At 34.2% G+C, this 27820-nt stretch overlaps 1 protein-coding gene across 3 annotated transcripts in view; it reads right to left on the reverse strand.

Annotated features, from left to right (window-relative positions):
• Positions 1 to 27820, reverse strand: part of LOC135847415 (zwei Ig domain protein zig-8-like) — a 216288-nt gene that overhangs the window by 15634 nt on the left and 172834 nt on the right. For all 3 annotated transcript variants that reach the window (XM_065366928.1, XM_065366927.1, XM_065366930.1), the window contains 2 exons: positions 25573 to 25733; positions 10393 to 10603 (listed from right to left, as the gene is read on the reverse strand). In XM_065366928.1, the coding sequence (XP_065223000.1) occupies positions 10393 to 10603; positions 25573 to 25733 (372 nt within the window). The remainder of the gene's footprint in view (positions 1 to 10392; positions 10604 to 25572; positions 25734 to 27820) is intronic.

The following is a 27820-nucleotide window of genomic DNA, read 5'->3' on the forward strand; positions in this document are numbered from 1 at the left end:
TGCCAGAAACTGTTAATTGATAATTAGGTACTAAAAAGTTCTACTTTTTTTGCAATACATTATTATTGAAAAGTTTTGAAAGGGTCTTTCTTTGTTTATATCTTATTCTCAAAAAGTTCTGCTCTTGGCTAACATTGTAATTCTTGATGAGGCTTTTTTAAAAATTAACAGAAAAAAAATATTGTTTCATCGCAAAAAATTCCAATATGTACTTATTTCAACTGTCATCACCAAAAGTCGAAAATTCACCCCAAAGCGTCGCTTTCTCCCCAAATGTATTCTAAAAACACTCAATCACTCTCATCAAAAATCAAAATAATGTCCAGTTTTTCAATAAAAGTTGCGAAAAAGTATTATCACTCTTTCCAACAATTGGCAAAAAGTCCTGGTTTCATTTCTTAAAAAGTCTAAAAAAATGATAACTTTTTGGCAACATTGCAAACTCTTACCAAAAATATCAAAAAAAACTTGTTTTTTACCCTATAGTTTTACCTAATAAAAGCAACAAAAATAATTGCAAAAAATGTAAACGTCATATTTTTTTTTTTGTAGATAACTAAACTACCAAACTTGCTACTTTTTGCTAAAATTGAGAATTTCTTTTTTTTTTTACCAAATCAACAATCTTGTTTCTTTTTAATTTACAAAAATGTTTTGTTTTTTAGTTTTAAAAAAATCATTTTTTATCAGAAATTACCAAAAATTTCAGTAGTTCTTTTTCTGTTTGCTAAGATTATCAAAGTCTCGACTCAAATGACTCAATCTGCTGCACCCTCTGCATAAATTGGTGAATACATTCAACCTTGCATATACGTATATGACTTGATCTGGTCAAATATCTCATGTCAAAAAATTTTGAGGTTTCGCTTAACTTTTACCATCAACTTTTGAAAATTTCTGAAAAAAGCTGAGCGAAAGCTCAAAACTTCTTGACATGTGGTATTTGACCTAAAATAACAACCTCTCAGTAAAAAGGCTTTGAAGTGTAGATGTGCAAGCTTATGTTGAAAGTACAAAAAATTTTGTAGTAAGCTGAAAAAACATTTGATGGGCAGACAAAAATACTTATGTTGTACCCTGAAAGATCTAAGTTGAAAAACAATTTTTAACAGAAAAAAACTCTCATGTTTATGGTAAAAGTTCAGCGAAAGCTTTAAAGTTCATGACATGAGGTAATGTTGACAATGCACCCTGAATGTTTTTTTATTATAAAATCAACTTTTTGTCGTAACTTCGTTTCACATTTCAAAATTTAGTAAATGGTTTTCAAGCTTTTTTTAGCTCATGGAGAAAATTGTTGAACTTTCAACATAAACCTGCATATCTATGTACTATTCAAAACCTTTCTATCAAGCGGCTGTTTATCAAAATCGGTTCAGCTGTTGCAGAGATCTTGCTGTGACAGAAAACCAACTCATAATGAACTTTTAAACTTTCGCTGAACTTTTGCCAACAATTTTTAAAAGCTTTTTACAGTGTAGAATGGTTTTTTCACTGTGCTTTTTCAAGGTACAATCTGTATAATTTTTTTACACATCAAATAAGATCAAATACTGCATGACCACAACTTTCAACTTTTGAAAGTTTTTTTTTGTCATAAGTTTTTTTCCGCGGAGACTTTTTGAGGTACAATGTAGGTACTTTGTGTACCCACCGAATATGGCATAATCGATTATTGAGCTTTTTTGAGCTTATAGTGTAATTGTTTGAACTTTCAACATAAACCTGCACATTTACACTTCAAAACCTTTCTCGATATGTCATTTATCAAAATTGGTTCAGCAGTTGCTAAGATCTCACAGACAAAAGAATCAGGTCATAATTCAAAACTTTGAAGCATTCACTTAGCTTTGACCTGAAACTTTTTGAAACTTTTTTTCTTCAAGATTTGTCTTTTTGTGATGCTCTTTCAAAGTATATAATATAGTACGTACTTCTTTATACATATACGTTGAAGGCTTTGAGTATAGAGTTAACATCAATTATTGAGCTTTTTTGAGCTTGAGGCGCAACTTTTTTGTGAACTTTTTTCTTAAACATTTGACTTCTTTTGATGCTCTTTCAAGTTATAATATACATAGGTACTACTGTGTATACATTGAATGCACTGCGTATAGGCTAAAATCAATTATTGAGCTTTTTTGAGCTTTACGGCGCAACTTTTTGAACTTTTAATTAAAACCTGCACATCTATGGGTCAAAAGCTGTTTTTTGAGACATCGTAGAGCAAAATCGGTTCAGCCGTTGCTGAGATCTTAGAGTCAAAAGAATCTGGTCATTATTGAGCTTTTTTTGAGCTTTTTACAGCACAGCTTTTTTTATAAACATTTTTCTTCAACATTTGACTTCTTTCGATGCTCTTTCAAGATATAATATACATACTTCTCTACATACGTCAAATACGCTAAATATAGGCTAAAATCAATTATTGAGCTTTTTTGAGCTTTAAGGCGCAACTTTTTTGTAAACTTTTTTCTTCGATATAGACTTCTTTCGATGCTCTTTCAAGATATAATATACATACTTCTCTACATACGTCAAATACGCTAAATATAGGCTAAAATCAATTTATTGAGCTTTTTTGAGCTTTAAGGCGCAACTTTTTTGTAAACTTTTTTCTTCGACATTAGACTTCTTCCGATGCTCTTTCAAGGTATAACATATGTACTTCTCTGTATACATTAACTGCGCTACATATAGGCTAAATTCAATTATTGAGCTTTTTTGAGCTTTAAGGCGCAACTTTTTTGAAAACTTTTTTCTTCAACATTACACTTCTTTCGATGCTCTTTCAAGGTATAATATACGTACTTCTCTGTATACGTTGAATGCGCTACGTATAGGCTAAAATCAATTATTGAGCTTTTTTGAGCTTTACGGCGCAACTTTTTGAACTTTTGATAAAAACCTGCACATCTACGGGTCAAAAGCTTTTTTTTGAGACTTCGTCGATCAAAATCGGTTCAGCCGTTCCTGAGATCTCAGTATTACAAAAATCCGGTCATAATTTTAATATATAGATTGCGAGAAACAATTTTTTCGGTCGAAATCGATTCACAAAAAATGATTCAATTCGTTCGTGAATGATTTACCAAAAATTGAGTAAATGAATCGATTCGTTCGCGAGCGAGTTACTTATATAAACCGATTTTTTCGCGAATGATTCACTAAAAATTATTCAATTCGTTCGTGAATGATTCACCTAAAATTGAGTGAATGAATCGATTCGTTTGCGAATGATTCACCAAAAATTGACTAAATGAATCGATTCGTTCGCGAACGAGTCACTTGTACGAATCGATTCGTTCGCGAACGAGTCACTTGTACGAATCAATTCGTTCGCGAACGAGTCAATTATACGAATCAATTCGTTTGCGAATGATTCAGTAACTATTGATCAACTCGTTCGCGAATGATTCACCTAGAAATCAATCAGTTTGTTCAATCGCCTATCGGTTGTGAATGACTCGATTCGATTCGATTTTATTCGCTTCGCTTGAAAACAGATCAATTCCCATACAATAGTTTCACAAAAACCGAATCAATCGTAAATTAGTTGATCCGTTTGCGAATGATTCGCCAAGAAATCAATCAATTTTTTTAATCGCCAATCGTTCGTAAATGATTCGATTCGATTGTAAACAGATAAATTGCTGTACAAATATTTCAAAAAAAGTGAATCAATTCGTTCGTACATAAAAGATTTTTATTTGAAGAAAAGTCGGTCTTCTCACGCTAGTTTTTTTTACACTGCTATGCTCTTTATGATTTTTTCAGCCCCCCCTCCATATTTGTACAAAATTTTGAAAAGAGAATTTATCACAAATCACCAAAAAAAAAAATTATTCAACGTAAATTATATTTATCGCCAGCGAAAACTAAAGCACGAAATTTGGACGATATTACCTATATGTAATCCGAATTTTTAGAGGCACTGATTTTCATTCTGATGTCTGTTTGGCTTCAAAAAATAAAAACAAAATCCCGCAAAAGAGGTTGAACCGTCTCACGTCTGTTCTACAGATTCAAAAAAATTGAAAAACTAGAAAATACGCCATGCCAAACACCTCGAAAATGATTACCTTACCTACCAATTTACATGATGATAGTTTAAAATTGGATTGATTCGAATGGAATATTATTAGACTCGTGTACATCTACTCCTGAGTTTCGCCAACTCGATATTATTATAATTTCCATAATCGAGAATACGTTTAAAAAAATAAATAAAACGTAGTCGAAGAACCGCATAGAAAAGCACGCGAGAACAGAACCTCGACTTCGACATGGGTGCCTTGTTGTATAGTATACAAGTACTACAACGATGATTTTGCGATTTAGCTCCTTTTTTTCCCTCTCGTGTTTCCCAAAGTATACAAACGATTTGCATATAAAACTCATCAATAGGTTGGTATTTTCTTTTTTCGCGGGTATTGTTGGTTGCTCATTAGATGGCGAGAGGGTGGCTGGAGCGCAGATGGGATGAAAATCTCATAACAGCCGACGGGAGTACGCTATAGTATAGCGTCGAATAGGCTATCTATAACGCGAGCACCATCAACGCGTATAAAAATACAGCAGAAAACGAAAAATTGACGAGAGAAAGCACCTCGATTGAGAATAAACTACCAGCATATTACAAGTTGGAAATTACTCGGCGGTTTTCTGTATTTTATTGTTTTTCACTGAAGCGAGAAAATTCCGCCGCTGCGATGCTTAAAAAAGCGACGCGACGAGATACGGCGCGGGCGCGGGCGCGGCATGGCAGAGTGTCGTCGAGCCGGCGAAATTACTTCGTTATACTGTATTTAGATATAATACAAAATCCTATTAATAAAATTTCCCCCTTTCACGCGTTATCGTAATTAAATTTTATCTACACGTGTACATATTCGCTAGTCGAGCTAAAAAGAGGTAATCAAAGTTGATATCCTTAAGCTTCCAAGTATATCGAGGTGTTAAAATTTGATTGCATTAAAATGGAATCCATGTTTAATCGTATCTCTTTCGATATGCGTGATTTTAGCTCTTAACTCGGCTAAAATATACTTATTTCGCAAAAATATAGCAACAGCGTCGCTTCACTATGGTTTTCATTCAACGCCTTTTTATTACGCTCGCTCTGATCTCTTAAGAAATGTCTATGTACGTGTCGTTAATCTTGATCTTATATGTATAGTTACTTCAAAAATGTCACCTTCAACAAACACAAAAGATTTTAATCTTGTTACACGTGTTTTAAAACATCATTGCTTGAGATTTTCATTTTCAGTTTACTTATATTTATGTAGATAAGCATATGGTAATAAGGATAATGCAGTGATATGCATGGAAAAGCTACGCAGATAGAGGTAATCCATTTACGGAATACCTACCTTAAAAAAAGCTAAAAAAATCTTATTAAAAGGTTTTTTGAAATACCTATGTAATAATGACCAAAAAACTGGCTCCACTGCATATTCTAAAATATAGTATGTAATGTTTCCCTGGGTTCAGTAATAATATCTTTCGATATTTTGGCCGAATTAATGTGCAGAGGCGGATCGAAGTCTGTCTATTTGCGCGGGGCGGGGGGGGAGGTGTATCACATCATGTTGTCGACAATAATCAAAATTTCAACGTGCTCAGCACTGCAATCCGGACCATCAAAAGCCAAATGAGCCAGTGGGGGTGCAGGAAAAATATAATTTGGACCCATTTCTAGGAACGAAACTAGGGTGTCTGGTGAGTGGATGTCAAAACTTCAGATTCAGATATAAGCGGGTACAACTTGAAAAAAATGTTATATGGACAAGTTGCCTAGCTTTAAAATTTAAGGGGCAATACTTATACTTCAAAAAACTTGAACAATCTCAACTTAAGTCATCAATAACTTTATTGCTCAGTATAATGATTTCATTTCATTTTACATTGATGGATCAAGTTGTTCGTGATAGCAAGGTTTTGTGATTTCTGCTTCCGTGTTTGTTCAGTAATTTTTCAGGTGAACTATACACTATACTTACATCTTGGACAATGGCTACTGCCCTATTGACAAGAAATACGCAGTCAGACCACGTAAAAATGAGATGGTGTTTTTTGGTGCAATTGGGCGTAATTGCATATATGCAGTGCGGATGCAGTAATAAAATGTACAGCAGATTTGAAAAAACATGGGTGTAATAGTTGAAAAGTGAGACTACAACGCGTATTTCTTGTCAATAGGGTGAGAGCAGACTCGACAAAGTTGTGATCTTAACAGATTCACTAAACTCCATCCCTCAACTGAGATCTAAATCTAAGCAACATCCAATTGCCACAGAAATCTCATCTGTCCAATGTGACATGGATATTCATTGTATTACCCACTTGACAATAGATTCGCCGATAAAAAAAGCCAGTGAAAAAGCCGGCTCAAATATAACAGTAAATTTGGCATTAAAAAAACGCCAGGAAAAAATCGGCTGCTGTTTAAATACCTAATGCATTAAATCGCTGAATAAAAACCTGAAATCTATGAAAAATTTCCAGCCCAAGCGGGGATCGAACCCAGGAATCCCACTTGACGATTCAATGCTCTAACCACGCAGCTATCATTGCAACGTGGATATTTCTGTTTTCAAGCGGTATACATGTACCGCTTTTCGTACTTTTATTCAATTTTTTAAAAAGAAGTTGTGAATACCCATTGCGCATGTGCACTATAATCGGCGAATAAAAAAACAGCTGATTTGTGAGAACCGGCAGTTCGGCAAATAAAAAATTCTGCCATTTGCTGGTCAAAAACGGCTGTTTAAATGGCTGTTTTTTATAAAAAGTAGCTTTTTCTAACCAGTGTTTTTTCTACGGCAAATTTACTGTCATTTTTGCGCGCCTATTAAACGGCAAATTTACAAAAATCAACCAGCATTTCGGCTTAACTGGCAAATCTCTTGTCAAGTGGGTAGATACCATAGCCTGGATTCCGGCCCACTCTGGAATTTTGGGAAATGAAACAGCAGACTTGGTAGCAAAGCAATCACTAAAGATTTCTCCTATACCAGAAACACCCATCCATGTGTCTGATGTGATGGAAGCCATATGTTTGTGGTTAATTCCCAGCCAAAGACACGCCACCAACATTCAAGATTTGCCCAGGAAGCAGCTAGGCTATTGCCTTATGCCGTGTATGTACAGGCCATACCCTCTTTGCCCACTCTTATCCCTTCAAAAAAAATCCCCTCCAATATGCTCTACATGTCAAGTCCAACTCACTATCCCCCACATCTTACTCACCTGTGAAGATCATACCAATTCTAAGAAAGTCATTAAACCTTCCTAAAACTCTACCTGAAATAGCTCAAAACCCTTCAGTCACACTCTCCTTTCTCCAAAAGTCCAACCTCCTTTCATTAATGTACAGGTTATATGTATAAACAAATTTTGTCATTGTGAATTTTTGCCTAACTTTGAAATTGAAGGCGCTAGAAACATTTTTAAAGAAAAAAATTGGGAAAATCATGTTATTGACCTTGAGAACTGGGTAGTACTTTGGAAAATAAACAAATTTTGGGCACCTTCAATTTTGAAATCAGGTAAAAATTCATAATGACAAAATTTGTTTATTTTCCGAAGTACTACCCAATTCTCAAGGCCAAAAACATGGTTTTCCCAATTTTTTTTAAAAACTATTTCTAGCCCCTTCAATTTCAAAGTTTGATAAAAATTCATAATGAGAAAATTTTTTTATTTTCCAAAGTACAATTACCCATTTCCAAGGCCGAAAATACGTTTTTCTCTATTTTTTTTTAAAAGCTCGGTTGCCCCTTAAATCTTAAAGATAGGCAACTTCACAACTTGTCCATATAACGTACATCCAAATCTGAAGTTTTGACATCCACTCACCAGACACCCTGTATAGAGGTTTTTTGAGAAGGAGCGGGAGAGGAAGTTCCACTGAAAATTTTCCAACTGAAATAAGGGGAAAATATAAATTTTTCAAAAAATCAAAGAACATGTAAATAACCTTTTTAGGTTAGGAACAGAAATAAAAGGTATAAAAAAATTGATATCATATTCATATGACTCATAAGTAGTCTTCATTTTCTGTTTTGGGATTTTGAGGGCCCAAATGTGATTTTTTTAAAATTTTAAAACAAGAAACAAATTGACCTGAGCGAAGCAAAGGCGAACGTTTTTGAAAATCACATTTCGAGGAGCCTAAAAACGATGTTTTTTTTAGGAAGTTGATCTTGAAAAAAAAGAGGACAGGCCCAAGCGAAACAAGGACGAAAATTTTTGAAAATTTGTATTTTGAGAGAACAGAAGACGATATTTTTTACGAAAGGTGTTTTTGAAAAAAAAGAACCGGCCAAAGTGAAGGCGAAAGCTCTTGAAAATTTATATTTTGAGAGGCATAAAATACGATAAGTACTTACTTTTAATGCGAGAAGTTTATTTTTTCACTTTAAAACTTTGAAAGTTGAATGATATTTTTTTTAGAAGAGAAGAAAATAGTCCAATCGAAGCCAGTGCAAAAGCTTTGGAAAAATTGTAGTTCAAAAAGTAGAACAACATCAATTCTAATTTAAGAAATTTAGTTTTTTGATCTCAGCTTTTTAAAAAATTTTATCAGTGGTTTCTTGAAATTTTAAGCCCGATGAAGAGAACTAAATTGTCCCGAGTGAAGCGAAGGCAAAACCTTTTCACAATTTGTACTTTCAAGAAACAAAACAGCATTATTTTTGATGTGAAAAGTCAGTTTTTCCACCTCTGATATTTTTAAAAGTCTGATCAAAAATACTTCCCAAGCACAATTTGAGAAATACCTACACCTACATATAAAACAACAATGCGCAAAATCTTTTGAAAAATAAGAATTTTGAGGATAGATTGGTGATTTTATCGGAAAATGAACGATTGGGAGAGGGGGTAGTGTGTATATTCCCTTAACCCGGTACCCCCCTCCAAAATCACCCCTGTTGATGTAAAATAAATCTTGAAAATAGTTTTGGATATTGATGGAAATAACCTAGATCGATGTAGAGTCACTGAAACCATCTTTGGAACATGGGGAAATTTTCCTAAAACAAGTTGGATAGGAACTGGAGCGAAAAAGCCCACGATTTTATTCCAAAATTTCCCTTATTTGAGGACCCTGTCTCCTCTCCAGAAGCACCGCCCCGGCTAAAAATTTTCCTGACAATGAATAAGTTTCAACTCAAACTAAGGGTCTTTCTGAATTTGGTCAATATTTTCCGAATTTTTTTTTTCGCGACCCATCCTTATGTCTCTAGGTAAAATTCTAGGTATGGATTTTCAGATTGTATTAAGATACGAGCACGTTGCTATCAATTCTAATACCGCAGTAAAAAAAAGGTCTCTTACTCATTAACATCACAATAGGAAAAATTTTAATAATAATTTATCGTCGACAATTTATTCAAGTGATTTGAAATTCTTTGTACAGTACAGTAGAGACCCTTCAATTTGTATTACTTAATTTCAAAAGCAACTCTACGATTATTAGTATAATATTTAAGATGGCGAAAATAAAACGGCAAATTAATCACGAGCCAACAAAGAGGCTAATTTTATCAATCATTTTAGTCAAATTAAACCGCAAAAGGCAAGTCTAAGCTAGCGTAAAATATGACTTCATCAGTTAAATCCTAATTAAATTATAATTACAATTTGATAAATGGCATTTGAACTATACCGAATACGCTTTGTTCGATTCTATGCAATCAGCAAGCACCGTACCGTACCATCTCCTCTCTGAATAATAAATTGCAGCGCCCATTTTGAACGCGGTAATTAATTTTAAGAAAATTTCAACATTCGAATGAGGTTTTGGTTTCTTTGTTTAAATAAAATTGTACCGAAGTAAAATTTTGCACTCGAGTAGGGCAATTTTACGCTTAAAAATTTACTTTTATGCTAATCATCGTGGCATTTGTAAATAGATAGAGAATTTTTTTTATTGTTTCAAACGCAAACACATCTACCATTTAGTCCTTAATGGTATCGTCGCTAGAAAGTGGTACAAATTAAATTTTATTTAACGACAATACAGATAAAAGCTTCTCGGTTGTGATAACAGTGCGAAAATTTTTTACTTTATTTGCGATACGACTGGAAAAAATCCGCAATAAAAAGCAATTTTCATAAGATAGTTGAAAAGAAAAGGCAAAAAACGCGATAAAACAGATACGACGAGTTTTATAGTGTTCATTTTGTCAAACACCTTATCCGACCTAATCAGCATGAAAAGTGAAAATCCATTAAAACGAAAAACCTCGACGCGGTGTTTTCGCCGCAGCGCGCCTTTGCCTTTGTAAAATATTATATAAGTTTTCAAAATAGAATTTTATTTTTATAGTTGGCTCAAGTAGGTATAGCTGGAATAATATCAGCAATGTTTATCTTACTTACCTACAACTTTCAGATGAATCTGATGGCCTATCGGAGGCGTCGTGCTGATTTGGCATTCGTAAATACCCGAGTCTTTACGTTGAGGATATTTTATTCTTAAAGACCAGTCTTCTGTGTGAGGCGAATGTATCGCTTCGAAACGTTGATCACTTGTATAAGTATATCTTCCAACTGTTAATAAATGTATATCTCTGTGCCTGATCCAAGACACCTGAAAAAACCACAAACAAAAAAATATCGTGGAAAATTAAGATAGGTATTTGCTTATTCCTCGTATACATAAGGGTAAGGGTTTTCTTATGCGTAAGATATTTCTAACGAATTCGAGAAAATCCCTCGTTTGGAAATTGCAACGGTAACAAAGGTCGTCGATTTCGGTATCACGAACTGGGACGACAGCCAAGCTAATTTAACTCTTCATGCATTTCGAATGAACGATCTGACATTTGGGTTGAAAATCGAAACTGGCGACGTGATTTGAAGACAAAGCTGATATAACCGCATAACTTGGCTTCGTTAATGAAATTAAGCTATGGTATGGTCATTTCTGAAGGTGTTGATCGCTAAATGTGCTATTTATGTAGTTCTGTTCGTCTTTACAGAGCGCTTTGTCGTCTTTCATAGCCGTCTATACGATGGTCAAGCAATCAGAATTATACCAGTTCAAAGAGGGCTGTTGATTGGCGAACTTGAAGGGGTAAAATTTATTTTTTACAGGAACAGGTTCACAATTTCAACCGTTTTTGGAAGGTTTGAAGATGCGAATATCAAATTTGAAAAATTTACCACAAAAAATGACCCTATTATTAAAAAGTTTGAAGGCTGCATTCGTACATTATCTCTCATGAGGTATAAGATGGTACCTACGCTAAATCTTTAAACATCACATGAATTCCACAAAAAATTAAAAAATTTCTTAAGAAAGATACTCGTCCTTAGGTATACCTACTTAATCAATAAATCATAAATAGAAACAAAGAAGCAAACAACCGCAGAGAATAATAATTGAGGCATGGGAGAGGGAGGCTTGAGACCGTAGAAAAACACACAGCAAAAATCCACGAGTGAGAAGAAAGGGGGGAGAGATTTGAGATGTCAAAAATAGAAAAACAAAAACCACCTACTAATCAAGTTCTGATGTATAAATTAAAAAAATCGAAAGGAATCGTTTCTTTCGGGCACCTAAATCCGATCTAATTTCACAAAATCAGGCCTTTTAAAAACTAGCAGAAAATTTGATACATTTTCAGTATTATCAAAGCTTTAAAATTGTACCTATCTGATTGTGACTTTTGAAAACAAAAAAAATTTAGTTGACTTTCTGACATAATGCTAGACTTTTACAAACCGAAAAAAATTTGAATTTTGATCAACCAATATTTTGAAGTAAAGTTATGACTTTAACGTATTTTGTCTGAATTTCAAAAACTTGGAAAAATCACAATTAATTTGTAAAATTATGCTGGACTTTTAAAAACTGATAAAAGTTGAATAAATTTTGAAAAAACATTGGGCTAATCACAATATTTTGTTTGAATTTTATGAGCTTGGAAAACATTGTGAAATTTTTTTAATATTTTATCAAATTTTTGGAAAGAAGAAAATTTTCAATAGGTATAATTTCCTTTCACTTCTTAAACCACAAATTTTTGAAAGCTTTCATCTTAACTTAGGGCTATATTTTTTCATTTTTTCGGATTTATTTTACGGCTTTTGAAAACATACGGCAATAACACACCAACTCCATCGTCTTACCAAAATTATCCACCAAGGTTTTGAAAATAAACAGTACACCACCACAATGTTTCTCGACATTAAACAAGCTTACGACTCTATAATGGCATTCTGGTCTCCTACAAAAATTTCAGAATACTCAAGTACCTCGTTACTTATTTGATATTATCAAATTGTTCTTATCAGACCGTTACTTCCAGATTCGCATAAACAATTCACTTTTGGACCCTAAACCCGTCTTCAGAGGTGTACCTCAAGGAGCTGTTCTAAGCCCTACACTTTTCAACATCTACTGCAACGACATCACAACTTCATCAAATGCTAAAATTCTTCAATTTGCAGATGATACCTGCTTATGCACCCAAAGTAATGATCTCTCCAGTGCAATCGACAAACTCGAACAAAGTATCAACACCACCAACTCCTGGCTAAAATCCTGGAAACTTGAACTCAATCCAAGCAAAACAGGTACAAAAATCTTCACCCTGAGACATTGCAGTAACCCTGGCAGAAACATTAATATCGAAAACACTATCATAGAATGGAGTGATGATGCCGTTAAATATCTTGGAGTATTCCGTGACAAACGATTCACTTTCACAAGTCACATCTCACAGAAAATGAAAGCTACCTACTTCAAACTCAAAACACTTTTTCCACTAATCAACAGAAGTTCACACTTGAAAATCCAAACAGCATTACTAATCTACAAGACTATTCTTCATCTTACATTTACATATGCGGCTCCAGTGTGGTATGGTATGTACTTCCAAAACAAACAAGAAAAAACTTCAAATATTCCAAAATAAATGTTGTCAAATCGCCACTAACGCTCCATGGTTTTGCCGGAATACCCAAGTACAACGTGAGGTCAAAATTGAAACGATCGATGACTTTCTGAAAACTGTAACTGGAAAATACCTGAACAAGTTATCTGAAAACACCCTTGCTTGCTTCTTCGAAATCAGGCAAAATCACCCTTCAAGACTCAAACCAAAACTTCCTCAAAATTTCTTTTAGGTTTCTTAGCCCTGACTCTTTTCTTTTATATTTTATAAGTTTTAAAAAAATCCTATTTGTAAAATTCGCGAATAGCGCTAAATTGCGCTGAACCGAATAATAATAAAATTTTCATTCATTCATTCATTCATTCGTGAATTATTTTACCTGTGTACTGGGCAAATATTAAATCAAAACTTTAAATACATAAAATATTCAGCCAAATTGACACATATCAAAAACAATGTTGGTTATTTCTTGAATTATGAATTTTCGAAAGCTTGGCACAGTTAGTTCAGCTCGCTTTTCATTTAGATAATTAAAATTTCTGAAAAGGTATGATTAGGTAGGTGTTCAAAATGTAACCCATCAAAAATGATGTTTTTTGTAGGTCTTTGAAAATTAATCCGAGAAATTCCAAAAATATTGCTGCAAAAAATTGTACGCTCTTTAGCTGGAGACTTTCAACTCTACATTGGCTCGATGGTAGTCGATCCTTTTGATGTGTTGTGGGTGGGGGGGGGGGGGTGGAGGGTGTAGACCGTCGAATATTGTTTTTCAGTTTTCAAATACGGAAGGTATTCGAATCAAGAATTTTACAAAAGGAGAAAACATAAGTATCTACCTCAGGCAAACCAATGACGATAAATATTAGAAAAGTGTCGAAACAATCAAGATAATTGCCATAACACGAATTAAATCCAAAGGCTGTTCCGGTATAATAATAACACTATTTCTCATCTACAGGTTGGTTCAATAAACGGACTCGTTGGTATTGTTGATGGAAATTCAAAAATGAACGTTCATCCGTCGTGAAATGAAACCTCGATGAAGATTATCACCATTTCACTCGTGTTAAACCGTTGTCAAAATGATTTCCTCGAAAGATGACATAAGTACTGAAAAAATTATTCTTCGTTGGATTTGTCTTTCAATCAGTAAATTGAAAAAGTTAATTATTTTAAGTATTAGTAAAGAAGCACGTTCACGGATGAAATTTTATACGAAAAATTATTAATTATGGCGACGTCTTTTACAGCTGTAGAAATCTAGAAACTCTTCTTTTGAAATTACACGCGATAAATTTTGCTGCGAAATTGTTGTCTCAACAATCATAACACTTTTACAAAAGGTAATAAAAATTAAAGACGAAAATTCTCGAGCAATATTTATCTCGTCGTAATTGTAGAGAGATATTCCATTATTAAAATATTCATCAGCGAGAACAAAAAACAAAAATTTGTTTGAATAGGGTAGGTACGTATTTGTACACCAGTTCATTGAAGAAATTTACGTAGGTACGATCGAAAAAGAAAGCCAAAAAAAAAAATGGCGAGTGTCTTTTGCCGCAATTTAAATTCATTAAACGTCAACGCGATGTAGAAAACGAGTAAATTCGCTGCCAGTTCAAAGTTTACTATGTAAGCGAAACGAATCTAACGTTCATGAAACTACTTTCAACTAAAATAACCACTTTAATTGGATAAGAAATCTGTCCAGAGCTGCTTTTACCATCCACAAGCCTTATATAGCGTTCTGCGTAGTACATAGAAGATTACTAATCAAGAATTTCGTTTTTCTCTTTCGTGAACTTGACATTATTTTTAAACCTCTTGAAAGTCCGCCTGCCTATTTTGTTATATACGTTTAGTGGGATCTTCTTACATTACGGATTCTACAAATGCTCTGTTTATTGTGGCGGATTTAATTTGACCTAATGTGAGACAATTCGTAAGGTATATGTGCGGACGAATAACTCGGCCCTTGCATTATCGTGTTTTCAAATTACCAGATTTCACCCAAATCCGCTCTAACGTACGAGCATTTTATCCCTTGCATTTGTGTAATATGATAAGTTCCTTCATCTTTCCCCCTACTCGCAGTCCTGTACGTACAACTACATGGTTTTCGGTGAAGTTAGCATTTATCGTATGCGTTTGTTCAAGTGTTAATGAAGCGTAAAAATTAAAATAACGCGGTCTGTTCTGTTTACCTTTGCTGTAGAGGAAGGGCGAGGGGAAATAATGTTTCCATACATTAACATAATGATTTAATAAATTGGAATAAATTAACCTCGTGTAAGTATTCGCGTGTCGTTGGTTGATGAGAAGTCGTGAAGAAGCTGCTTGCCAGCTATTATTCTTGAAATCTGATGGAAGGGGCTTGAATAGAAAATTTTGCCACAAACAACGTGGTTTTTTGAGGGGGGGGAGAAAATTAAAAAATCCAACCAATAAGTCTAATTTCATCTAAAAAAAAACTATCTATTCGAAACCGTTAAAATAAAAATATTTTCAATTTCCGATCATTTTTAGGATGTTTTTGAAGGTTTAGCTTTTTTAAATTCTCTTTTTTTTGCTGTATAGGTAGGTACCTAGATAGTCTAATACTTAGGTATTGGAAATGTTCCAGCTTCAAGTTTTTGATTTTTATAAATTTTCATTCTGGAAACTGAAAAGATGCTTTTTCCTAAAAAAGGAACACTATCAAGAGATGAGGATGATGTTGATTATTGTCAATTTGAAAATTACAGTCACCCTAGTTCTTATATACCTACACTCTGTACGAACTATAAACTCACTTTCACCCTTTATAGGTGCTTAATACGTATGTGAACCGGGTGCCCAAAATGCCCAAATAATGTAATATTTGGAAATAAAATTTCAACAGGCTATAAATCAATGATGATATATCTGAAGAGCAACCTCCATAAATGTATGATACCATACTGCTTCGAGTTGCAAATAAATTGCCGGAAATAAAACATCCTAGACTCCACGTTTACGCGTAGAATTTATTATAGAAATAAGGTCTTAGAATAGTGCTTTACTCGCCCATTATAATTTATTCGCCGCAGTCTCGAATAAATTATATTAAAGGAGTCTATATACATACAAAAAAATTATACCTAATGTGATGCACGAAACAAGAAAAAAATAAGAAGAATAAAATACATACATAACCAAATAATCAAATCGAATATTATCGATGAATTATTCACGACTTACAGCGGAGAGGAGAGAAAAGAATAGTACCTACTCCGGACTCGGGTAACCCAAAATTCTATAAATACGCTGTTTTTTTCTCAAACTCTATCGCATTTGTCGAATAAAACTTTGCTCGTAACTTTCTCTACTGATTTTCTTCATGCTAATATGTTTACATCGAGGCGCAGACGGTCATTGCGGAAAGTTATTTCCCTTAAAGACGCGTTTCTCGATATACTTCGGAGCTCGAATCTCAACTTCATAACCGAACGAATAATACCAGTTCGTCAAACAAATTCGCTATTTGCATTTTATGTACAATGTGGTGCAGGAAGATTCACTCGTAGCAAAAAGCTATTTACAATGTACTTTGCTCGTTTCCTTCAATGTTTTGTGTATGCATGAATATCATATTCGGACTATTATTCTTGTAAACGACTCTCATTGTATTCGCTAAATTTTCATAGCAGTTACGTAAAACGTAAATGTTTTAAAACTGATGAAGGGATTCAAATTGGAATTTACTTGGAGCGATTTGAAATTGCTGGAGAAAACTCAACTTTTGCTGGAGGCTCTTGATCGGTCCAAAAATGGTGGCAATTGATTTAGGAGGTCGTTTTTAGGTGCTAGGCGAAATTTCGAGCAAATTGTGGCAGAAATTGGCGATTTTGGAATTTTTTGAAAATTTGAGATTCTTAATTGGCAAAAAATACACTTTTCAACTCATTACCTCAGATGTGTGATTCACCGACACAAATCGAGTTGGAATACCCAAATTATCGTAGGATTAAATTTTCAGCTGCCGAATTTCATTACAACGCCTTCTGGAACGATTTGAAATTGCTGGAAAAAAGTCAACTTTTGCTGGAGGCTCCAGATCGGGTAAAAAAAAGGGTGCCAATCAATTTGTAAGGTCAATTTTAGTATACAAAGTGAGTTTCAGATTTTCATATCTATATTTTTGCTCTTCTAGTAGAAAATTCTCTCATTCTGCACTCATTGTCCATGTTTCGCAGGAATACCTCTTACTTCAGAATGGTCCATACGTAGTAGAGTGACAATGAAATACACAGGGAAAATTTTTTTTCATCATTTTTTTTACAGCACACCTGAAAGATGTGCTATGAGGTATCAAAATGATCCCCAAAGTTTCATCCCTCCAACTTGATTTTAACCGGTGTTGCAATGGCACCAAAGTTTGGAACATAGTGTCCCTGCGGGAGCTTATGAGTCTCACGGCGACGCGTGGTGGAAAATTCATTGAGTACACACTACATGTATGAAGCAGGGTTGAAAACCGTTTCAAATTGAATTGGTTGTGACGGTGGTGGTTCTTAGAACCTTAGAATATTAGTGGTTCCCAGTTTCAGTTCCTAAAAGGTTCTCAGACATGGCTTTGTAATGGTTTTGTTTTGGTTCCAAAAGATACCTTTCACATTGTTCTTCCAAAGTGGTTCTCAGTTCTTCTCAAACTCAAATGGTTCTGGTGGTTCCTTTTACCCCTCCTTTAATGTTTTGCTGGTGGTGCTGGTTGTTCCACCAATTAAAAAATGGTTCCAGGTCCAAAAAATGGCAAAAAATTGACAATTTGAAAAAAATTCCCCTTTACCTCGCTTATTATTTATTTTACATGAAAAACACAAATTCCTATTTCACTTCGGTAAAAAAAGAAGTTTCAATGAAGAGGGGACCAAAAAGAACCGATTCCTGAAAATGGTTCAGATGGTTCTTCTTATTTGAAACTTGTTCTGATTCTTGTTCTGGTTGTTCTTTCCTTAAAAAACTCAATCAGTTCTAAATGATTCTAAATTGTTTCAAAATCATTTTATATGGTAAAAAGGAACCTTTTAGCGAGAAGTTGTTAAATTAGAAAAAATAACTCTTGCTTCAGAGTTATTTTTTCTAATCTCATTTTATATGGTTGTTCTTTTGGTACTTCTCTTTCTTTTCCAAATTTCGAAACTGTTCTGATGGTTCTGGTTCCCATTTCACCTGACCTAAAAAAAAGCGGCTGTGGTGGTTCCAAATGGTTTTCAACCCTGGTATGAAGTGCAACACAGCGAAGATACACCAATTTTTTTTTTTTTGATAACTTGATGTGTTTTTCTTTTGTCACAAGCCAACTCTAAAACATTTGTTAAATTATATTTTCTCACTTAGTACATGTAGCACGTACTTAACGATTTCTCCACCACGCATCGCTGTGAGACTCATAAGCTCGCGCTCGGACATTATGTTCCATACTTTGGAGCCATTGCGACATGGGTTAAAATCAAGTTAGAGGGATGCAACTTTGGGAATCATTTTTTGACACCTCATAGCACATTTTTCAGGTGTGCTGCATTCAAAAATCTGAATTTTTTTCATTGTCACCCTATACACAGCATCGCATAATTCTCTTCCTCAGACCTAGACTCATCTTTCGATTTCCCAGCACATTGGCGATGTTATTAAAAGCGCTTTTTGCCATTCCAATCCATGATTTAATTTCTCCCAGTGTAAATCATTTCATAGTCTTTATCTGCCCCGTTTCTAGCGTTTCCAGTCCATCTGGTCTCCTGTATTTCTAAAATGTTGATTTGTAATCTCCTTGGCTTCCATTATTACATTAGCAAGTTTTCCAATTTGAAACAAAGTTCTTACATTCCAGGTTGTGACGTTGATATCAAGAATAGAAAGCTGAAGTATTTAGCGCATAAAATATGAGAAATAGTATATTTTGTGACAGGAGTGGAAAGTATGCAATTAATGAGTGCAAAGTTTGAGGAGCAAGGCAAAGCCAATTGACTTAAATTGCACTAAAATTCCTGATAGAAAGAAACTATCAGATACTCTAGAAACCGGCTAATATAGATGGAAATATACGCTATCTCCTGTAAAGGAGTGCAACAATGACAACAAGTAAAAAATTAGTGCTCACCTACATAGCGAGCAACCATGCAACTGAGCAATCAAATCAAATTATTTTGTTCTGGTTGCTCCGTTGCTCCAATCACCGAATGGCTTTTGAAGTTGCTAGTTGCTTGGTTGTTTGGTTGCCTCGCTATGTATAGGGTGTCTGACGAATGGAGGTCAAAACTTCAGATTTGGATATACCCGGGTACGACTTGAAAACAACGTTATTTGGACAAGTTGCCTATCTTTGAATTTGAAGGGGCAATCGAGGTTCTCTAGCCCCTTCAATTTCGAAGTAAGGCAAAAATTCATAATAACAAAATTTTTTTATTTTCTCAAGTACTACCCATTCCCAAGGTCAAAAATACGTTTTCCCCAATTTTTTGCTGAACCTCGATTGCCTCTTCAAATTCAAAGATAGGCAACTTGTCCTTATAACGTTTTTTTTTAAAGTCGTATCCAGGGATGGAAATTCTAAAAGATGAAACTTGAGCTTTAGCTTTTGGCTCTTGAAATCAATGAAACTTTCTAATGGCTAAAATATTCGATTTTATCAAAATTAATCAGATCCCGTCAGATCCAATAAGTCTCCCCTAATGGGTTTGATGAAATCAATTAGGTTTGATCAAGTTTAGTTCACACCAGTCTACACCAATTATTCATTAAGTAGGTACATATAATTCAAATCTACAAATCTCCAGCTATGAATTTCCAAGTAAACGAAGTCGGCACTTCTTTCACCATTTACCTATCTGATCGATTCAAACATCTACAAATGAATAGGAAGTTTCCATATTGATTTTTTTATCCCATATAACGTTAAATATATGACGTAGAATAATAATACGAGTACAACAATAAAATAATAATATAAACGTTCAAAACACGATACGAATTCAACGAAACACATTTTCTTAAGCTTCGACAAGTTGTTTTCACCAATATTTGCCGTTCTTTTTTGATTTCCACCGCTTGAAAAATACTCACAATATTTCAATAGTCTGCCTAGTGCCTATACCTACACGACTGCTGTAAACAAGTGTAGCTTACCTACCTATGTTAAAAATAGAGCGAAATTTTCGCTCAAGTTTACATCGAGCATTTCTTATATTTAGGTAAATTTGGTATAGGTAAGGTATACGTATACGCTGTTTAAAAAACAGAAAACGAATCATAATACCTCAAAGCCATACACCCCGCGTACCTTGGCCCATCTCAACGCACCTTCGCTTCGATACTTGTAATACGTACATATACGCGTCAGTACACCTCGTTCCTGGCATGCACCATAACGAACGCTAACAAAACATCTACGTTAATACATTTGCATATCGCTCGCCTCGTATTTACCATGTTGAACAAGTTATCTAAGCGATTTGCCGTAAATAAAGAATACACAGAAAGGAATGTTTCATTGTTCCAAGCGTTGGTTGCAGGTTCGAAGAGCTGGGTTTTTGCGAGCTCAGCACCCTGGTGTATGTACAATGTACCTTACACCTACCGTCTACTCGTATAAATATCTTTACCATATCGTACACCTCTGCCGGGTGCATATAATACGTAAGTAACATTGTTATAAAAATGGTGCAATACGAATGCATCCTACATCCTCGTCGCTAATAACACCAAGAGCAAATATTTATGAAAAAATTTTCATTTTTTTTTTTTTTTACAGCACACGTGTGAAGTATACGTATACATATACGATACGTATAGCTAATACGTCATCGGTGGGATAAATAATGGCCGGTAATCTGGCCCATATTATCAACTATGATGGTAACACGCTATTAGGCGAACTGAAGCTGCAATATAAAACCTCATCTAATAGCATAATAACGATAGGAGAAGTGGATTTTTATACTTAACAGCAAGTAAAAGGGTCAGTCAGCGACGGTGGCTGTCATAAAAATGCCCTCTACAATATTTTGCGTAAAAGCATAGTAGAACATAATGCTGAATTGTATTACCTACTATTTTACGCGCTGCATTAATGTATCTCTGTTGGCTAGTGGCTACGCGTCCATCTACTCGTAGATGTCGAAAAAATCTCTTTTCTGTCCCCCTTTTTTCGCAGCAACTTTCACGCATCCGATCGATTTTCATCTTATAAACCAATGCATTCTTATATGGTAGAGTGTAAGGGCGACTCTCAATAGTATTTATATGTTCTGGATGCGATTTTTTTTCCACTTTCACCTCTCGAAGTTGCTCCTTTTTAAATGAGAAGATAGAAGAATCCCTACCCCACCAAATATGTCACGAGTTCCAAAATTATTCAATACAGCGAATGTCCAGTGCTGAACATACCTAATACGATTTACCTCGAGTAACTTCTCTCCCCTCTTATATTTTTACTTGCATACTTGCGGGTATAAAGCCATGGAGGTCAGAGGGAAATTATCCGTCTACGTCCACCCAGAGGAGAAAAATTTTAGAAATGCATTAAAAAGATGAAATAGATTGAACATTTTTGAATCGGACCAAAGAGAATCAAAAAAAATCACCAGCCAAAATTTCAAGAGTTGAAATCCTTTTTTTGATTAATGGTTTCTTAAGAAATTCAATAGGCCAAAAATGGGTGCAAATGGGAGCAAACTCTCCTCTCCAAGAAAATGTTTAAATCCTGGATATGTTTTTTGCTCATGACATGATGTTAAAAATACATACATATCAATTTTTTCAAATTTCTAAATTCTAAAAATCTATAACAGACATAAATTTTTAGGAGTGATATGACCAGAAAATTATCAGAAATTAATCATTATTTTCAAAGGTTTTAAAAGTCTGATCAACATTTTTTCGCATTTATAAGAGTCTGACATAATTTCATAAAATTACCTAAACTTTTACTCCAAGTTTTCAAAAGTCAGCATCGCCTGAAGGGTGCCAGCGTCACGTGACATGGATCACAGCTGCGCAAAATTTGGAAAGCTCCCCCCTCCCCCGGGAAAAAAGTATCCACGTGAAAATAAAAATTTTACCAAAACCTAAAAAGCTGAAATTTGGTTTGTATCCTATTTTCAACCTGTAGAGTCGATCGGCGATGGCTTCGAACTGTTCTGAAACTTTTAGAGGATTTTTCCCATTTTTTCCCTATAAAAATTAATAATTGGGGATAATTTTGGATTTAAACCAGTACAAAATGATTTTGAAAATATGTGCTTTAAATTGTTCGAATGGATCACAAAGATGATGAAAATGGTAAATACGAGTTTATACGAACTGAATTTAATTTTTTAATTTTCACTCTACTTACCTACAGAGTTTTCCCCCCAAAAACCGAGCAATTTGAAAATCTACCCACTGGAGGCTTCAGAATCGTTTGAAACCCTCACCAATCGACTCGGGAGGTCGAAAACACGATGCAAACCAAATTTAAACTTTTCATGTCAATTTGGTAAAATTTTGATTTTTCCTATTTTTGGCTTAAATTTAAATTTTAAAAAAATTTCCAAAAATTGAAAAATGAATTTCAGCTCTTGAAATTTTGGCTGGTGATGTATTTTAGGGTCCTCTATCGATTCTGTTCTGTCCTATTCAAAAAGTTCAGTGCCGGTTGAAATACTTGCCTGGTTATAGTGAATCGGCAAGAAAAGTCGAAGGATTTTGATTAAATTCAGGGAAGGCCTTCATTTTGAGGTAATAGTCAATCATCCAGAAAATTCTGAAGTGTCTTGTAGGTGAGATAATAAAGCTCGCAAAAAGGGAACATTTTTTGAAAAAAATTGTGTTTTTTCGCTCTAGTCGCTACTCAACTTGTTTTGAAAAAATTACCTACATAGTTCCAAAAAATGGTACCTATTTGAGATTCTGCTTCAATCTAAGCAATTGCCGTCAAAATCCAACAGCACGTTTGGAGTTTGACTGAGCGATAAAAAATTTGCATATCGTTCATTTTGGGGTAAACTCGTGTTTTGAAAATTTGGTCATTATTGCGAATTTCAAAAGTCCAGAAAAACACAAAAATGATACCTTTTTCAGTTTTTTTTGTAGGTACCTAGTAAGTAGGTACCTACCTATCATTTTAAAAAATAAATGGTGGTAAAATTTCAGCCCATTTTAATAACAGCCTCTTAAACGTTATTTCTTACCTTTATTCTGTTTTCAAAATTGGCAGATGAATGTGTAGGAAAAAGTGTTCAAATAAAATGTGGGTCAAAAATTTAATTTTAATGTAGGTAATCAAAGCAGAAGCTCGCAGTTTTTTGTTTTTGTTTCCAAAAATAAAATATACTCGACCTGGAACTTGGAATTCGTATTTTATTTATTCGAACTTTCAAGTTTGCTTACACAAAAATTTGTACAATGGAAATTTACAAGTGATTATTTCGTTTTAACTTTCAAATATTTCTCATCTTTTGAAAATCTTTTTTTTTCATATAAAGTCGATTTTCAAACGAGTTTAAATGTAAGTAGGTAAAAAACTTTTTATTGTTAGAGGAAAGGCAATTCTAAAAATGAACTTGAATTTCAGCTTACCTACCCAACTGAAAAGAATACAAAGGATAAGTGTAAAAACGATGATGAGTGGGATAATTTCTGTAGAATGATTTCCTCGATTTTCTTATTTCTTTTTCTTTAGGTCTGGTGGTGAGCCTTTTCTGCGTATATGACTTATCCCATAGTATAATGATAAGAAATCAGCCTTTCCTGTCAGCTTATAGTCATTACACATTCACTCTTTTTTTCACAAAATTAAACAAACACCCAAATTCCGATTTAAAACCAACAAACAAATGCCTTCAAATATATCTAACGTACTTACACAGGTACCTTTTTATTTACCATCCAATGTTTTCGATTAATTCGAATAATTTAAATATTTTTTGCCAAAACCAATCGAAATCTTCGACAGAGAAAAAAAAATTAATACGATAATACGAGCGGCGAAATAACATTACCGATAGAAATGATTCGAATGTGTAGAATAAACATGAAAATTTTCCGCAGCTTTAACCAGAATATTACGAAAACATTCTAAAAATGTAAAATAAACCGCGTATTCACCGATATACGAGAGTAGCATTGCTATCTAAATTGAACATCTGAGGGCAAAATAGGTATACGCCGCGGTATGGCCACTAAAAATTGATTTTTCTATTCGAAATTCGAATTTACCATAAGAGATCTTTATTTGATTATTCGCGCTGGCCTACCTCGGGGATATTTACTTGATAGCGAAGAAATAATAACCCGAAAAAGCGCGGCCAAGGCGAAAAAATTGATAACACAAATCATAATTATGCGCTTGTAAAGTGCGAGAAACTTTTAAAGGAATATTACTGTATAAATTTTATACCTGTCACGAGGTCACTTTTACAGTATTAGGGGATTTTAAAGTTGTAATTCGACTGAAAAGTATTTTAATTTCAACTTCGATAAATTATAGTGCAACAGAGCTACACCACCAACGACCGTCGAGCTATACGGCTTGAATTTTTGCTTTCACATTTTCTGACAATATTACAACACTGTCACGACGAGTTTGGAAATTTCGTCAAATTTTTGATATTATTTCATAGATTCGTTAACTTTGCAAACTTACCGCGGTATTACCGCGATATGCCGACGTATAGAATAATAAATCTTTTCATCGTTTTCCGAAATGCTCGAAAGAGAACGAGAAAAACTTCATTTCAGAAATGAAACAGTGAAAAAATCGTTCCAATAATTAGCATTTCAATTTATACGCCGCCGAACCGAAGTTGTAATTAAAACCAATATGGTGTTCGATAATGGTGAAATTTTACAATTTCATATTTCAACGTTAAATGTATTTTTCAATAAAGCTCGTTGGGGAACGGAACGTAGAAAATTCCGCAATACGACGACGACGTCTCTCTTTGACTTTCACGCCCGGAAATTTGGTTGCATTGTAATTTTTTATTAGAAATTTTAATTATAAACGTGCTTTCATCTTGAAAGCGCAATACGATCGGTGTGCGAGTCTTTGTATCGATAAGTGCAGTGTAAATTTGCAAATTCATTAAGGTATAAAGTGCATTTAATTACGATAACACGCGCTACAACTCGTGTTCGTGTACCTACTTACACCGTTTTGCTACATCGAAGACTGTGCGAAAGGTAGACGAAAGGCTATTAAAATTTAAACCTATTCGTACACAGCTGATAAATTAATAAGTAGAAGGGAATAGGTACACAGTGTACCTACACAGTGTGTATACACTTCTATGTAAGATTCCACAGTTCTACAAAGTAATCCGTCATTATGAGAAAATCATTTAGATAGGTAGGTAACGTTAATTTCTGTATTGCCTAAGGTACCTACCTATCACGTTAGTGTTATAATGGGTAAAGAGAGGAGAAAAACTACAGGTATGTATCAGTGTAGCTTCAATTTTGGAAAATAATTTGCTGAAATTTCGATAGGTAGGACTATACTTTTTCGAACATCCGAGAGATTGATTGTTGAACAGCAAATATTGATAGGTAGGTACGTACGTAGGTAGATACATACCATCGATATAGATTTCAATTTACAAAAGCAACTTTTAAAATAACGAAGAAGCAAGAAATAACAAACTGGAATGACGACGCTTACCGTGCGATTTCCAATATTTTTCACTCTGCATCTGAGATAAGCTGTTTTTCCAACCAGGCCTGTCACGTTTGCTGAGGCTGATTTGTCGAAATATGGTCCAGTTCCGGGAGTGGGAATGTCGTGCAAGAATTCTTCGAGAAATTTACGATTTTTCTGAGTACCTGAAATTGAAACAAGAATACTTTGTAAGTACAATATTCTTTTTAATAGATTGAAATAAAATAACGAATCGCATTTTTTTAAACAGACAGATTTTGAAGAAAACAGTTTTTATTAATTACCTTCCTAGCAATAAAGTAGAGTGTGCTTAGGAAATATAATTCAAATTTATCGAGGTGTTCTCAGCCAAATTGAACTATGGTAGATACGTATTACGTACATATTAGAAAATTGATTGCTATAAGTGTAAATCGAATTCTACTCGCTCAAAACCCCCCAAAAATAAGGGAACCTTTTTTTGGAACTGAAACTTACCGATTTGAAAAATTATCAAGATTTTTTGCAATGGCAATTAGCCAAAACATGTATAAATATTTGAATACTATGAAATGTAATTTCATGTAAGTGTTCAAGGTACATATTACCTATTCTAAAAATGTGGCTCATATATTAGCCTATGTTGCCACGAATGAGGACCTCGGAATTGACACGTTCGCGTTCCAAAAAAATTGTCTCAATTTTCTGAAACGATATTTTCTGCATTTCTTTGAAGTTATGGGTAATTTACTAATTTTGAATTTAAAAATTTCCTTCTAGAAAAGTTTGTAAAGAGATCCAACAGAATCCAACGATATCAGTTGACCTATACCCAGTTACTGAACCAAAATACACACATTTTTGAACTGGGAACTGACAGCCTAATTTTCATTTTGGAGGTAAACATTTTGAGCTTGAAAGCTTAAATTCATTTTGAATTTTACCCACTAAATTCACATTTCTACAAATCATTGGGAAATTACAGAGAATCCGTTTCAATTGCTACAGCTGAGCGGAAAACGATAGGATCTGATCAGATCCAGACATTCCATGGATCCGATTTGACCTGACCATATCCAATCAAATCTGGTCATATCAAAATTTTGATCGGATTACATTTTTTTGAACTTGATCAGACACGATAGGGGACACTTGATTAGATCTGATTAAATCTGAATATTTAGATCTGATCAGGCCTGGAAAATTCCGCAGATTTAAATAGGTCAGATCGGATCTAATCAGATCAGAGTTTTGATCAGAATTAAATTTGTTCAGACCTGATCAGATCCAATCATTATTCCCCCCTCCTCCTCAAAGCTTCATAAAATATTGCAAATTTATACAAAATATCTGTGGAGAAATCAGAATAAAATTATTAAAAATAAAGAAAAATTGATTCCATAATGCTGCAATTTTGTAAAGCAGTAGGAAAATTGCTTCAAACTATGACAATTCAATCTCATATTAGCATAATAATCGTCATAAAACTGCTGGAAATAACAAAAAAGTTATGAAATACCATTAAAATTGCGTAAAATACCCAGAAAGTACTATGAAAATTTAGGTATAATCAGAAACAAATTTAAAACCTTGATTTTGTGAAGAATTGCCAAAGTGGCAAATAAATGGTTGAAAAAGAGGAAGAAAATTTTCAAGTATGTACATATGTATCACCCTGTCATCAAAATTGTGTTAAATACAATACCTAATAACTAATGGAATAACTGCCCATATAAAATCACTAAACAAAACCCGAAAACTTATTTGATCAGATCTGGACATTTTCTAAATCCTATTTGACCAAAGAAGACCCACACAGGTCCAATCAGATCTAGTCTGGTCAAATTTTTGATCAAATTATCCAAAGATCAATGATGGGATTTGATCCGGTATGATCAAATCTGGTCAGATCCCATCAGGTTTCCCCTATTGGGTTTGATGAGATCTTAGCAAACCTAAAGATCTCTGGAATGTCCAGATTTGATCAGGTTTGATCAAATTTCTTCAGATTTGGCTAGATCCAATCAGGTCTTCCTTAATGGACTTGATCAACGCGGAACAGAGATAGTCCGATCAAAACCTTGATCTGACCACATCCGATCAGATCCTGGTCAGGTCTGATCACGTTAAATTGTATCCATGAAATATGAGGATCTGATCAGATTCAACCAGATTTGATCAGATCCGATCATTTCTCACTGGGTAGATCTACACTTATATTTAAACCTGATCAGATCCATGGGAGGGGGGAATCTGATTAGAAATGATCCAA

The sequence above is a fragment of the Planococcus citri genome, chromosome 5 (genome assembly GCF_950023065.1).
Source record: "Planococcus citri chromosome 5, ihPlaCitr1.1, whole genome shotgun sequence".
NCBI lineage: Eukaryota > Metazoa > Arthropoda > Insecta > Hemiptera > Pseudococcidae > Planococcus > Planococcus citri.